At 46.3% G+C, this 14,122-nt stretch overlaps 1 protein-coding gene across 1 annotated transcript in view; it reads right to left on the bottom strand.

Moving 5' to 3' along the window:
- NGFR (nerve growth factor receptor) overlaps window positions 1–14,122 on the bottom strand; it is a 60,915-nt gene that overhangs the window by 11,699 nt on the left and 35,094 nt on the right. Inside the window, exons 3-5 of the mRNA XM_083583279.1 lie at window positions 7,569–7,928; window positions 3,961–4,038; window positions 2,210–2,426 (exon numbers count right to left, since the gene is read on the bottom strand). Of these exons, the coding sequence (XP_083439405.1) occupies window positions 2,210–2,426; window positions 3,961–4,038; window positions 7,569–7,928 (655 nt within the window). The remainder of the gene's footprint in view (window positions 1–2,209; window positions 2,427–3,960; window positions 4,039–7,568; window positions 7,929–14,122) is intronic.

Here is a 14,122-nt window from a genome sequence, read left to right as displayed (position 1 = left end):
GAAGGCAGCCCTGTATAGGGAAGTTGTTTAATGTTTAATGTTTAATGCTTAATTATGTTTTTATATATGTTGGAAGTTGCCCAGAGTGGCTGGGGCAACCCAGTCAGATGGGCAAGGTATAAATAATAAAGTTGTTGTTGTTGAATAGGACGTCTGTTTTCATCAGAGAAATGTTGGCGGGTATGTCATTGCCTTTGTATCAATTCCTCCCCAATTCCCCAAATTGCAGTGTGTTTGGGGAATAATCATGATCAAGAGTGTAATGAGGGTAGAGTTAATAATTAACAGTTTCCCTCCACACCATGGTTCAAATGAAAATCATCCCCCTCCCCACCAACACACCCAACATTGAGAGCTGAGGAAAGGGGGGATTGTCAGCCAAACCGTAAATTGTTATTTGGATTCCAGAAGCAGAGTTGCCAGTGGAGACCATCCCATTAGGGCAAGTGGGGCACAGCCCCACCCGCTTCAGCCTGCCCTCATCCAGCTCCCAACTGCCTGTCTCCTTACTTACAACTAGAGTAAAGGGGATAGAAATACAGGAGCATAAGGTGTTGAGGCTATCAACTTCAGCATTGTCTACACTGACTGGCAGTGGCTTTTCGGGATTTTCAAATGGGAAGCCCTCCCAATCCTACCTGGAGATACCTGAGACCTTTTACAGGCAAAGTAGATCCTCTGCCATTGAGCTACAGCCCTTCCCCAGATGTGGATGGTACTGGATCTCTGACTCTTCCTCCTTAGTCTCAGTGTAGAACTCAGCAAAAGTCTGCCAGTTACTTCCTCTGGCTCTCCCTACTGTTGGCCTCCCTTCCTGCCGCCCAACCAATCCCTACAGGCAACAGCCTACAGCAAGCGCTGCTATTCCACCTGCGGCATAAAGCAGATTGGCAACGATTGCCAAAATTTCCATGTCTGGAGGCACCTCCTTGCACATTCCGATGAGGAATCATGAACCAGCCTTCAAGGGCTGGTTTCTGGGAACCCAACAACACAGAAGAAGACTCCCAGATCTAGGCAATAGCAGCTGTCTGGAAAAGACATAGGCTTGACACTAATGGTATGTTGGCAGGTTCAGAAACTGTTTCCCTGCCATATGGGGCAAATGGAGGAGGGTGCCAAAACCTACACCAACCCACACAAGCAGCTTGAAGAGGAAGGAGAAAATGGGTGTGTATTCTGCTGATGAGCATCAAGGATGCTCAAAGACCACCTTGCTTGCCCCCAAAGGGATCAAGGCATTGCGAAAACTCCAAGCAGATGCTCATCAAAATGCCTTGCCTCTGCTGCTGCTGCCTCCGCCTCCTCCCTGCCCTGTTACCTCCATCCCCACCACAAAACCTACTTTGGGGCATGGAAAATCCAGAGGTGACTTAGTATGTGATGGAGCACCTTTCCCTGCAGAGGACAGGAGTGGGACTGATGGTGCCCAGTGGGAAAGTGACACTCTCTGCACTAGGGATGGGGGAGAAGTGTGATCCAGTTCGCATTTAAAGGTGAACTTACCTAATTCACACTTTCTGAAACAATCTGCAAACTGAAACACAGCTATCCGTCAAAATCCACCCTTTTCTGAATTTCACAGCGCAGTTCTCCAGCCAAGAAACATGTACAAAAATGCACGTGCTAGTGTAAATTGCACATATAAATGCATACATTCCAAGAATAAAATACAAAAATGCATTGTGTTAGTCAAAAACTCATTTAAAATGTGTACATTGGGGGGAAATTCGTACAGAAATGCTGGTGAATTTTCACGGGATTATTTTCACTAAAATCTGCAAATTTCTACGGTAAAGTGGAGAACTGAATTTAACACTGGGAAAAAATGAGAAATGGAATGGATTGAAATTGACAGATTTGACCATCCCTACTCTGCACACATTTCTGGCTGGGAAAATGGGAATCTAACACAGAGCCTCATCTTATTGGGTTGCAATTGCATCCCAGTTTCAAACAGCTCTGCCAAGACCGGAGAGCAAACAAATTTGCGTTGACCCTTCCCTTGACCCAAAGTAAATTTCACAAAAGGAGGATAGTCGTGCGGCAGAGGAAGGATGACGTGGCAATGATGGGAGCAGCTTGTAAGAATGGGGTGGGCTTAGCGTGTGAGTAAGATTGGCCTTTGTGAGTGACCCTAATGAACGTTGATGATGTCCTTCTTCTGCACAATAATCCTCTCATTTCTGAACCTTGGGAGCATGCTTACCTCTTGAAAGCAATGTACGCCACCAGCCCCACCACCACGGCTGCCAAAATGGAGCAGTACACAGGAATGAGGTTGTCCGCTGTGCCGCTTCGGACCACAGGTTGGGAGCTACCCATGACTGTGGTTGCTGTACCAGCCACGGTGCTACCAGAAACATCAATGGTATCTGGGCCATCTGTGACCTGAAAGGGGCCTTCAGGACTCCCAGGCGGAAAATCTGCAAGGAAGCAAAATAGCAAATGAGTCACTAGTGTGGGAAATGGGAGGCTGCATTTCAGAATCACAGCTTTCAAAATGTGTGTCACTGGAAGGGACTCCTTTTTCCATAGCATAATATACTATATAAATTTGCTCTAGGAGCCCTTGCACAAGGCAATGCCCCTTTTAATTATATGCCACTGAAGGAGGCTTTGGAAGTCAAAGCACACCAGGCACGCTTTCTGAAATGTATCTGTTATAAGCAAATTTCTCCTCAAATCATACACGGTTTTGTTCAGATTCCTCAGTAAGTGTTGTCAGGGTTTCTTTTCTCTCTGGACTCCATCTGTGTTATTTAAGTGACTTTGCTAACAGAGAGGGGAGATTGAGAATGGGATCAAGGAAAGAGTTTTCTTGCTGGCTGCTACTGGCCTAAGTGCTTCTGTTGGTACTTGCAAGCACATTCTACTGAAAGTATACAAACCTGAACTCATAGTCTTGACTTTTAGCTTCTTTGACCTCTATGGTGTTCTACCTCCCCTCAGAAAACCTCAGGAATTGTAGCTTTCAGAGTGTGTAAAAAATTCTGCTTTAGTGACCTGAATTATTTCACACAGTTCATATTTCCAACGGAGTCCTTCCATGTTTGGAGTTATACCAACTAAGTAAATGAGGAACTGGTTCAACCAGATCAGAAGAAAGGTGCAAAGAGCCATTGTGGGGTGATGGTCAGAAACTTAGACTACGCCCTGGGAGACCAAGGTTCAAATCCCCATTTGGCTGTGAAGTTCTGTAGGTGATGTTGGCCCAGTCACTCTCTCTCAGCCTAGCCTACCTTACAGGATTGTTGCAATGGTGAAATGAGAAGGGGAACCACGGAAGGCTCATTAGAAGAAAGGTGGTATATAAATATAGTGATACCTTGGGTTAGGGATGCTTCAGGTTACAGATGCTTTAGGTTACAGACTCTGCTAACCCAGAAATAGTATCTCAAGTTAAGAACTTTGCTTCAGGACGAGAACAGAAATCGCACAGCAGCGGGAGCCCCCATTAGCTAAAGTAATAGCTCAGGTTAAGAACAGACCTCCGGAACGAATTATGTTCTTAACCCGAGGTACCACTGTACCTCAAGGACCACCCCTGCCCATATAAACCATCCTGGACTCTGCATTCATCATCTGAGGTCCTTCCTCATGTTCCTCCTGCGTGTGAGGTCCGGAGGGTGGCAACACGAGAACGGGCCTTTTCTGTAGTGGCTCCCCATTTGTGGAATGCTCTCCCCAGGGAAGTTCACCTGGCGCCTTCATTATATATTTTTAAGCTCCAGGCAAAAACATTCCTCTTCAACCAGTATTTTGATTCACATTCTACAACCTTTTAAATGTGCCTGTGGGAATCGGGGGGGTATTGTTTTGCTGTTTTGTTTTACTTATTTACCTGTTTTTATCCTGTGTTTTATTTTGTGAACTACCCTGAGATCTTATGATCTAGGGCGGTATATAAATCTAATCTGAATAAATAAACAAAATGTCACAAACAAACATCAAAGGTACCGTGTTGAGGAGCTGTGGTTGCACCCGTGGTGTTGGACTCCGGTGTTGGTGCAGCTGTGGTAAACCGTGGGTTAATCGCTGCCAATAAAACAGAGAAGAACTTATCAGGGGAGTAAAGAAATCTTCAAGAAGGTGTGACCATCATCAAAAGTCTCGTTTTTTTGTTTTTGTTTTTTTCATTTGCTTAAGCTCACTGATTCCAACAAGAGAAGGCCTGTGGGGAGGTTGGGGGGTAGCCAGGCCTGTGGAGCCATTTCACAGGAGAGACAGAAGTAGTGACTGGACCACTGAAGGGTTTAGTCTGGGTGCGGGAGACCTGATTGAAACCACTGCCCTGCCACAAAGATTAATTTGCGGCCTTCGACAAGTCACTGTCTCCCAGGACCAAACTGACACTCGTGCCGGGAGATCAGGGATCTGAGCTGCTGATGTTTCATTTTTTAAAGCTGAAATGAAGTCACGGGGAACTGTCAATTTGGGACATTTCAAATGTAAAGTTTGGATTTGCATTTCGAACGGGTTTTCATCTTCAACATTTACCGTATTTTTCGCTCTATAAGATGCACCAGACCACAAGACACACCTAGTTTTTGGAGGAGGAAAACAAGAAAAAAAATATTCTGAATCTCAGAAGCCAGAACAGCAAGAGGGATTGCTGCACAGCGAAAGCAGGAATCCCTATAGCTGTTCTGGCTTCTGGGATAGCTGCGCAGCCTGCATTCACTCCATAAGATGCACATACATTTCCCCTTACTTTTTAGAAGGGGAAAAGTGAGTCTTATAGAGCAAAAAATACGGTAAATTATTTCGGCTTGTTGATATCTCTCGGTTACTTCAATTTTTTGGCAGGCCTGGAGAAAGAAACCTGTTGATCCGTCAAGCTCACAAGTACCATGTCAGGTTATCTATCAAATGATGTCACCGATATCAAATATCAGTGCATGTTGCAGGTCATTCACAGGTCTGCAAAAACAACAACAACAACAACCACTTGTGGTGTCCCCCCCAAATTTTTTTTATAATGAATATTTACTGCCATCTGAGTTCTGACACATTTTGCCCACATAGCATTATTGACAACATCGGTACTCCAGCCCTTTGGATTTGCTTTAGTTTAAGACACCGAGTCAAGCTACCCCATATAAGCAGGCGATACTCTTTCCCCTACACCTCTTCCCACTCATTTAGGGCTTCCCATCCAGCCTTGGACCTGACTCATCCCTGCTTAGCTTTACGGAATTTGGCAGTGCCTAAGGGAACAGCTGTTCTTTCTGCTCTGCAGCCTTGACTCCCGCCCCCCACACCTGAAGCCCTGTTACATCACAACAGTTGCTTACTCATCGTCAGGGGAATGCGAATTTGCTGATCGCATTAACTCCACCCCATTGTCAAGGGAATTCCTGGCAAAGGTTCATGGAGTGTCCACACATCGGTTTCAATCCCAGCCATTTCCCATCTTCAAATAGACACAGTGAAAAGGAACAGCTGTTTGCCGTGACTTGATTTGTTCCTTTTTCCAGGGGCTCTGAGTGCTAAATTTGGTGCTGCCTTTGCTGGGAAGCCTTTTTTATAGATAATTGTTTTTATTAAGATTTTATTGGGTTACAAAAGTACATCTTCCGGCTCTCTTTGAACCAGATGTTTCACTGCTCCCTAGATCTTGGATGAGGGACGCGGGTGGCACTGTGGGTTAAACCACAGAGCCTAGGACTTGCCGATCAGAAGGTCAGAGGTTCGAATACCTGCGACGGGGTGAGCTCCCGTTGCTCAGTCCCTGCTCCTGCCAACCTAGCAGTTCAAAAGCACGTCAAAGTGCAAGGAGATAAATAGGTACCGCTCCGGCAGGAAGGTAAACGGCGTTTCCGTGCGCTGCTCTGGTTCGCCAGAAGCGGCTTAGTCATGCTGGCCACATGACCCGGAAGCTGTACGCTGGCTCCCTCAGCCAATAAAGCGAGATGAGCACCACAACCCCAGAGTCAGTCACGACTGGACCTAATGGTCAGGGGTCCCTTTACCTTTACTAGATACTGAATAGAACAAGAATCCTGCATTTCTCAGATCTACAGTTCCCACTCTTCCTCATACACCTTTTATCAGTTTTTTTAAAGTTAATTAATAAAAGGTGTGTTTATGTAGCACCTTTTTCTGAGCTAAATGGAGGGTATCGTGTACGTTAGCCTGGCCTGGTTCAGCTTAGGGATGGACAAGAGAATGGAAGACGCCAGGAAGAGAAATAGGCACACACTCAGAATTTCTGTTTTCTCATCTTTGGTGGTTGAAAGAAGGGGAAGAGAGACCAGTGGGGAATGGAGTGCATTGCAGTGTGGGCGGTTCTCTGCTGCTCTGTCTCCACGTGCAAGTTGAAGAAGGAACATCTGTAGACGGAAAGTCTGTAATCATAGCCTCCTGCCACCCACCAGCTGTAGGTTGTTGGACTGGGCATGGCATGGGCCACACACCTCAGAGAACAGTTATACAACTTCACAATTTGCTTCTTCCCCTGATCTGTTTATCCATTCAAAGGCTGAATACGTAGTAGCTGGGTTGTAAGCGGGTGGCGCTGTGGGTTAAACCACAGAGCCTAGGACTTGCCGATCAGAAGGTTGTGGTTCGAATCCCCGCAACAGGGTGAGCTCCCGTTGCTCGGTCCCTGCTCCTGCCAACCTAGCAGTTCAAAAGCACGTCAAAGTGCGAGTAGATAAATAGGTACCGCTCCTGCGGAAAGGTAAACGGTGTTTCCCTGCGGTGCTCTGGTTCACCAGAAGCGGCTTAGTCATGTACGCCGGCTCCCTTGGCCAATAAAGCGAGATGAGTGCTGCAACCCCAGAGTCGGCCACGACTGGACCTAATGGTCAGGGGCCCCTTTACCTTTACCTAAGGGGAGTTCAGAGCTCTGCGGAAATGCATAAGCCCAAGTTTTCAGACCACATGTAGAGCGAATGTCCAGAGAGAAGTGAGGTCAGATGTCAGGGGCTGGATTGCGGAGGAATGGTGGGAGCTGCTACCCCCTTTTTCTGAACCTTCCCAAGGACAGGAGGACAGTATTAATTTAGAACGGTGGTTTGCAGAAGGGCATATTCCGGAGGGGAAAAGCTGGGAAGTACTGGGTGAGGAACAGCTAGAAGAGGAAACGCCAAGAGAGGGACAGCTGGCAGATTCAGTGTCCTTGGACAGCATTCCTGGCCCTCCCCCTTCGCCCAAGACTAGAAGGGCTTGGAAAGCGTTAGAAAAAGGAAGTGCAACGGCAACAAGCTCAGATTACCCGATGTAGGAGTGACATAGATTAATGGACATGGGGGATGACCAACGCCATTTCTTTTAGAGATATGCATTCCTTGTCTCTCGCTGTGATCATTAAAGAACTTGTCTGGTAAGAACGCTCCTTTTGTTTGATCTGCTCATTTACTGCCACTGGGGAAGGGATCTGATTCCCCGAAGTCTGACATCACCCCACTGACCCTGACCCCAATGCCATTGCATCCCACTCACCCCACTTCGTTACCTTCACAAACAGCAGTGAAGGTCTGGAAAGGAATGTTTGCGCATTGCAAGCATGCTCTACCCTTCCTGTTCAATACACATTTTTAGCTTGTCCCATTGACCCTTACCTCTGCACCTCGCATCTGACGTGGCGGTGCACTCCTTGACAGTGATCTCGTCCTCTTCGCACACGGTGCAAGGAAAGCAGGGGTCCACGTGGTTCGCTTCGTCAGAGTACGTCCCCAAGGGGCACTTCTCACACCACGTGTTCTGATTTTCCCCACAGGGGTACACGAGGCCATAGCCCACTTCGCAGATCCGGCACTTCCTGCAAGTGTCGCTCCTCTCGTCCCGGTAGTAGCCGTAGATGCATTTGCAGACAGTGTTGTCCGACTCCACGCAGGGTGCTAACATGCCTTCCAGGCCCACGCATTCCTTGCAAGGCTTGCAGGGCTCCGTGGCACTCACTGCGTCAGAATAGGTGACGCCTGGAAAGAACGAGAGGAAGCAACAGTCATCCAGTGGGCAAGAGATGTGAGACATCATATAGAACTGTCTTCATGGGAGAAGTTGTGGCAGAGTAATCTAAGATTTACTGCTTGCTATACTTTAAAATAAAATGATATGAAGATGATTTATGGATTGTATTTAACACCAAGTAAGACACGGGTGGCGCTGTGGGTTAAACCACAAAGCCTAGGACTTGCTGATCAGAAGGTCAGAGGTTCGAATACCTGCAACGGGGTGAGCTCCCGTTGCTCAGTCCCTGCTCCTGCCAACCTAGCAGTTCAAAAGCACGTCAAAGTGCAAGTAGATAAATAGGTACCACTCCGGCGGGAAGGTAAGCGGCGTTTCCGTGCGCTGCTCTGGTTCGCCAGAAGCGGCTTAGTCATGCTGGCCACATGACCTGGAAGCTGTACGCCGGCTCCCTCGGCCAATAAAGCGAGATGAGCACCGCAACCCCAGAGTCGGCCACGACTGGACCTAATGGTCAGGGGTCCCTTTACCTTTACCTTAAGCTAGCCAAAATGTATAAAGCTAAGTCAAGTATGTGTTGGAAGTGCAAAATGACAGAAGGAACATTCTTCCCTATATGGTGGAGTTACAAAAAAAGCTAAGGACTATTGGGAAATGATATATAATGAGATTTAAAATATGTTTTAGTTGATGATTCCCAAGAAACTCAAAGCTTTTCTTTTAGGAATTATAGATAATGATGTTCCAAAAGAGCTGGTTAGCTTATTTAGGTACACGATGACAGCAGCATGAATATTGTTTGTCCAAAGATAGAAAGGAGAATTCCCAACAAAGGAAGATTGGCTTTTGAAAATGATGGAGTACGCAGAACTGTCAAGATTAACACCAAAGATTAGACACCAAAACGATGGTAAATTCATTGAAGACTGGAAACTTTTTTATTGAGTATTTAAATAACAATTATAGGGAGATGAAAATATGAGCAGGACTTGAAATACGAGGAACAATGTGAATTATTTAAAAAAAATAGGTGAAATTGAATGTATTGAATAGCATAGGTGAAATATGCAGCATTTAAGGTTAAAAGTGGAAACCATGGAAGTGGAGGAGAGGAAGTCGATTGGTAATGTACCGTATTTTTTGCACCATAACACTCACCTTTTTCCTCCTAGAAAGTAAGGGGAAATGTCTGTGCGTGTTATGGAGGAAATGCCTACGGGTGGCATGCCTACGGATTTTCCCCCGCTAAAAACTACGTGCTGTTATGGTCGGGTGCGTGTTATAGAGCGAAAAATACGGTAATTTATGGTTTATGTTAAAATTTGTAAAGTTTTTTTTTCCTTGTGAAAAATTAATAACCAAGATTTTTAAAAGCCCAGCAGTCTCTCAATGAATAAAGAGCCCATTGGCTTGGGTGTTAAAAGGGACTGGGGAGCGACTTCAGGTGGCCTATCTAGCCTAGCACCCTGGCCAATGAGATGCTGGTGGAACACTTGCAAGCAGAACCTGAGAGTAACCACGCTCTCCCCATCTGCGTTTCCCAACAACTGGTATTTGGAGGACATATCCAGCTTGGCTAGTAGCCACTGATAGCCTCAGCCTCCATGAATTTGCCCCATCTTCTTTGAAAACCTTCCAAGTTGGTGGCCATCACTAGTTCCATTGACTAAAAATAACCTATGGAACTCACTGCCTCAGGATGTAGCAGTAGCTACTTGCTCAAATGGTTTCAAGAGGGTTTTAGAGAACAGGTTGATCAGTGGCTATTAGCCATGAAAATGAATAGAACCTACATGTTCAGAGATCGTATACCTCTGAATTGCCAGTCTTTTAAAGTCTCTTGACCTCCCTGGTGGCCGGAAGCAAGGTTCCTTCCAGGTCACTTCCAGGATAACAACTGAGAACTGGGGCTTTGTTTTTGGAACACTTAAATGCTGGATGCCTACAGTTCTTTCAACTGAAGAATGGGTGTGTCGAGTACGGGGAGAAAATTGAGATGTCAAAATTAATTTACCAAATGTGTGCGATAAAAGGGAGGAAGAAAAACAAAGCAGAATTTTGGATTAGGCCGGTTGCCTTTTATCAATTTTCGTAAACAGGACTGCAATACTGATTTGAATAAGTCCAGATGCTTTGCAGAAACTTTATATAGTTACTTTTGGAAATAGCTCGGTCCTCATTCTTTGTGTTTTGCTTGCCTCATGACCGTTAGACTTTTAAAAATCTTGTTGACACTCCCCACTGTGATTTTGTTCAATTCATGTGGGTGCATCTCCCTTCTCAGAAAGGCTCGCCGGACACCTTCTCTGCTACCCTTAAGGCACCAGGCAAAAACATTCTATTCTCCCAGGCCTTTTAGGTGTTCTCCAACCAGGGCAGGCAAACCTCGAAAGCCCGAGGGCTGCATCCCATAGTATGCAGCCTTCTGAGGGCCACATGCCAGAGGTGAGCGGAGCCACAGGTGTTACTCTTGCCTTTATACAGAAGGCTACAGCCCAGTTACATAGAAGTCAGAGCTTTCTTCATGTACATCTCTCCATCCATGCAAGCAGAGATGCATTTCACCAGCCAAAATAATTGGGAGAGTATGGATCAAGGCCAACATAAAGGACCCCTGGATGGTTAAGTCCAGCCAAAGGTGACTATGAGGTGTGGCGCTCATCTCGCTTTCAGGCCGAGGAAGCCAGCGTTTATCCACAGACAGCTTTACGGATCGTGTGGCCAGCATGACTAAACCGCTTCTGGCGCAACAGAACACTGTGACGGAAACCAGAGTGCACGGAAACGCTGTTTAACTCCCCGCTGCAGCGGTACCTATTCATCTACTTGCACTGGCGTGCTTTCGAAGTGCTAGGTTGGCAGGAACTGGGACAGAGCAATGGGAGCTCATTCCGTCGCGGGGATTCGAACCGCTGACCTTCTGATCGGCAAGCCCAAGAGGCTCAGTGGTTTAGACCACAGCGCCACCTGCATCCCGTGAGGGCCAATGTGACCTGGGAAGAGTCCCAGGGCTCATAGGCCTAGAGGCCAATTGCAGGTCCCCAGCCAGTGTGGTGTAGTGGTTGAGAGTGGTAGATTCGTAATCTTGGGAACTGGGTTCGCATCTCTGCTCCTCCACATGCAGCTGCTGGGTGACTTTGGGCTAGTCACACTCCTCTGAAGTCTCTCAGCCCCACTCACCTCACAGAGTGTTTGTTGTGGGGGAGGGAGGGAAAGGAGAATGTTAGCCGCTTTGAGACTCCTTCAGTAGTGATAAAGCGGGATATCAAATCCAAACTCTTCTTCTTCTTCTTCTCTGCGTGCATAAACCCTTATACATTAAGGAATAAGGCAGCAGGGGAGTAAGGAGCAGGCAGTGGCAGGTGGTAGAGGAGGCGGGAGCAGTGGTGGCAAGCATCAAATTCCTTGGAAGCCAGATCTGCCACCTGAGGCAACTGCCTCTGCTTGTCTCATAGGTGGGCCGGCCCTGACTCCATCCCTGACTATTGACCAGCTCTGATGGAAGTTGGAGTCCCACCACATCCAGAGGACCACACGTTCCCAACTCCTGACCTCGAATATAGGGATTAACAGTGTGGGTGGGTGTGCAGATTGATAAAACAAGCTCAGTCGCAACCCCAGATTCAAGCCACCTGCCAACACTGGCTGCAGGGCCTTTGGGTGAAGCAAGCGTAGCAATAAGCAACCCTCCTAATTATGGCCCTTGCTCCCCACCCTCATTTCCTCTCCAAATTAAGTGATCCCAATATGGCTCCTGAAGGATCACGGGGTGGGGGAAGCCTGTTTAGAGTTTGCATAACTGTGCCTGAAGGCAACATTCGCTCGCCGTTCATTGCTGCGTAGTTATAATTGGCTCGTAACAATAAAATTGACCCAACTCTGTTACAAAGATCGCATAGGATGAATCACACACCAGTGAGCACTATAAAGTGCGCCGTGATTCCTAAAGAGGCAATATATTATGATTTAATGGGGGAGTTAAACCAGCAGAAGGAGCTATACAAACACGCTGACTTCGAGTTAAAATAGTTTATTTCTATTTAGCTCTGGCTCCAGTGGGCCTTCCTAGCTGAGGAGCCAGTACTGAAGATATCCAGTTTCACGCGAGCCAGGGAAGGGGTGCTGGCAAAGGATCAGTACCCAAATGGCAACATTGTGAAGTTCATGCCCTCAAATAGCCCCTGTACAGAAGGTACGGCATTTCCAGGGGTGGCACTTTCCCCATCGCAAACCTGCCGTAGCAAGGAAATCCATGCCTGGCAGAATTCTCCGTTCTGTGAATCACCCACTAGGAACGGGGGAGTGATTTGATTCATTCTTTTGAAAAGAATTCACAAACCGAAACATAGCCATTCTCGAAAATGCTCTGAATTTTGCAATGTGCTTCTCCAGCCACATAATGTATGCAAAAATGTGTATATTAAAGCTTGGGGGGGGGAGTGTACTGTATTAAGGGAAATTCCTTTGCAATAAAGTGTGCGTCAAGAAAAAATTGTATACGAAAATGTGCATATGAAGCCGCACAAAAATGCGGATTAATGTTTATGAGAATTTCCATTAATGTGGAAACGAGAAAAGCAGAAAAACTGAAATGGACAGATTTGCCCTTCCTTAAGACTAACACACACACACACACACACACACACACACACACACACACACACAGATACACACACACACACACACACACACACACACACACACACATTTCCTTTCTAGTGCTATTGTCTTCCCCTTAGCACAACTGCTATGCCATACAAGGCCCAGGTTCCTTGCACAGCAGGTGATAGATGATTTTAGGACCTACACTGGGAATGAAGTGTGGGCTGCCTTGTCTTTTGCTTTAACTAGAGATTTAAGTTCATCATCATCATCATCATCATCATCATCATCATCATCATCATATTTATACCCCACCCATCTGGCAGGGTTTCCCCAGCCACTCTGGGCAGCTTCCAGAGGAATATAAAAACATAATAAACCGTCAAATGTTAAAAACTTCCCAATGCATCCTGTATCTGGGGGCTGTCTCACTAGACCAGAGAAGGCTTCCTTAAATCTGGATCCCAGTGGTGCTGATAAGTCATTTTAGACTCACCAGGACTCAACTGCAACTCCCACCAGCCTCAACCAACATAGCCAATGGTCGTTTCTATGCACACTTTCCTCTAATGTACACATTTTTGGTACACCTTTTTTGGTTGGAGATCCGCATTACAAAATTCAAAGAAGGATAACTTTCGAAGGCTAGATGCCCATTGCTTTTGTGTATTGTCTCTGGTACTGAGTAATTTCCCATTAAGATGCAAACCAAAACAAAATTTCTTCACGACATGTGGACGATGCTTCCCTGAAACAAATTACAGATGTTTTCAGGGAAGCAGGAATCCTCGGTAATGAGCAACTGTCACAACCACGATGTTTGCTTGGAAACAAACTCCACTAAGCATGGAATCTCCAAGCAATTTCAGGCACGCCTTGTTGACAACTTCCTCTTCCACAAGATGGAGGAAGAAATGAAGGGATTGGCTCAATCTCAGCCAATAGGGAAGAGCTGGTCTGTGAGGCTGGAGTTGTGGGAACTGCTCCATACCTGAAGGATCACCTCTTTTCCCATATAACTGCTTGGACTCTGAGGTTTTCCTCAGAGGTCTTTCTCCAACTGCCACTACTGTCTGAGATGTGCTGAAGAGAAGGGAGGCCTTGGAAGAGAGGGTCTATCCTGGAGGGAGGGGCACCTCAGCTGTGGAACGACCCCACCCCTGAAAAAAAATAATCACCTAACATCTACTTTAATTTCCTTTTTTATTTCCCCAGACCTTTGAATGCATTTTGGTTTTAAGCTGTTTTTACTCTCTATGATTTGTGTTTTCAGGTATTTATATGCAGGGCCTGATTAAGATTTTTAGGAGCCCTCAGCACTTAAAAGATTTTGGTGCCCCCGTATGTACTGTATCTAATTCAAAATATAAACAATAACAAACCATAAAATATTGTCTTCTGCAATTATTTTATAAAGTTCAGCCTGACTGAACCTTGTTTTTACTCTTTGTGGTGTTGTTGCACTGAACTTACGAAATAATAAAATTATTATTCCTAAACAGCCTTGGCCCAATATACCTGAAGGAGTGTCTCCACTCCCATCATTCAGCCCGGACCCTGGGGTCCAGCTCCGAGGGCCTTCTGGCGGTTCCCTTCCTGCAAG

Source organism: Podarcis filfolensis (assembly GCF_964270895.1).
Source record: "Podarcis filfolensis genome assembly, chromosome: 13".
In the NCBI taxonomy this organism is placed as follows: Eukaryota; Metazoa; Chordata; class Lepidosauria; order Squamata; family Lacertidae; genus Podarcis; species Podarcis filfolensis.
This window is presented reverse-complemented; position numbering and strand designations above follow the sequence as displayed.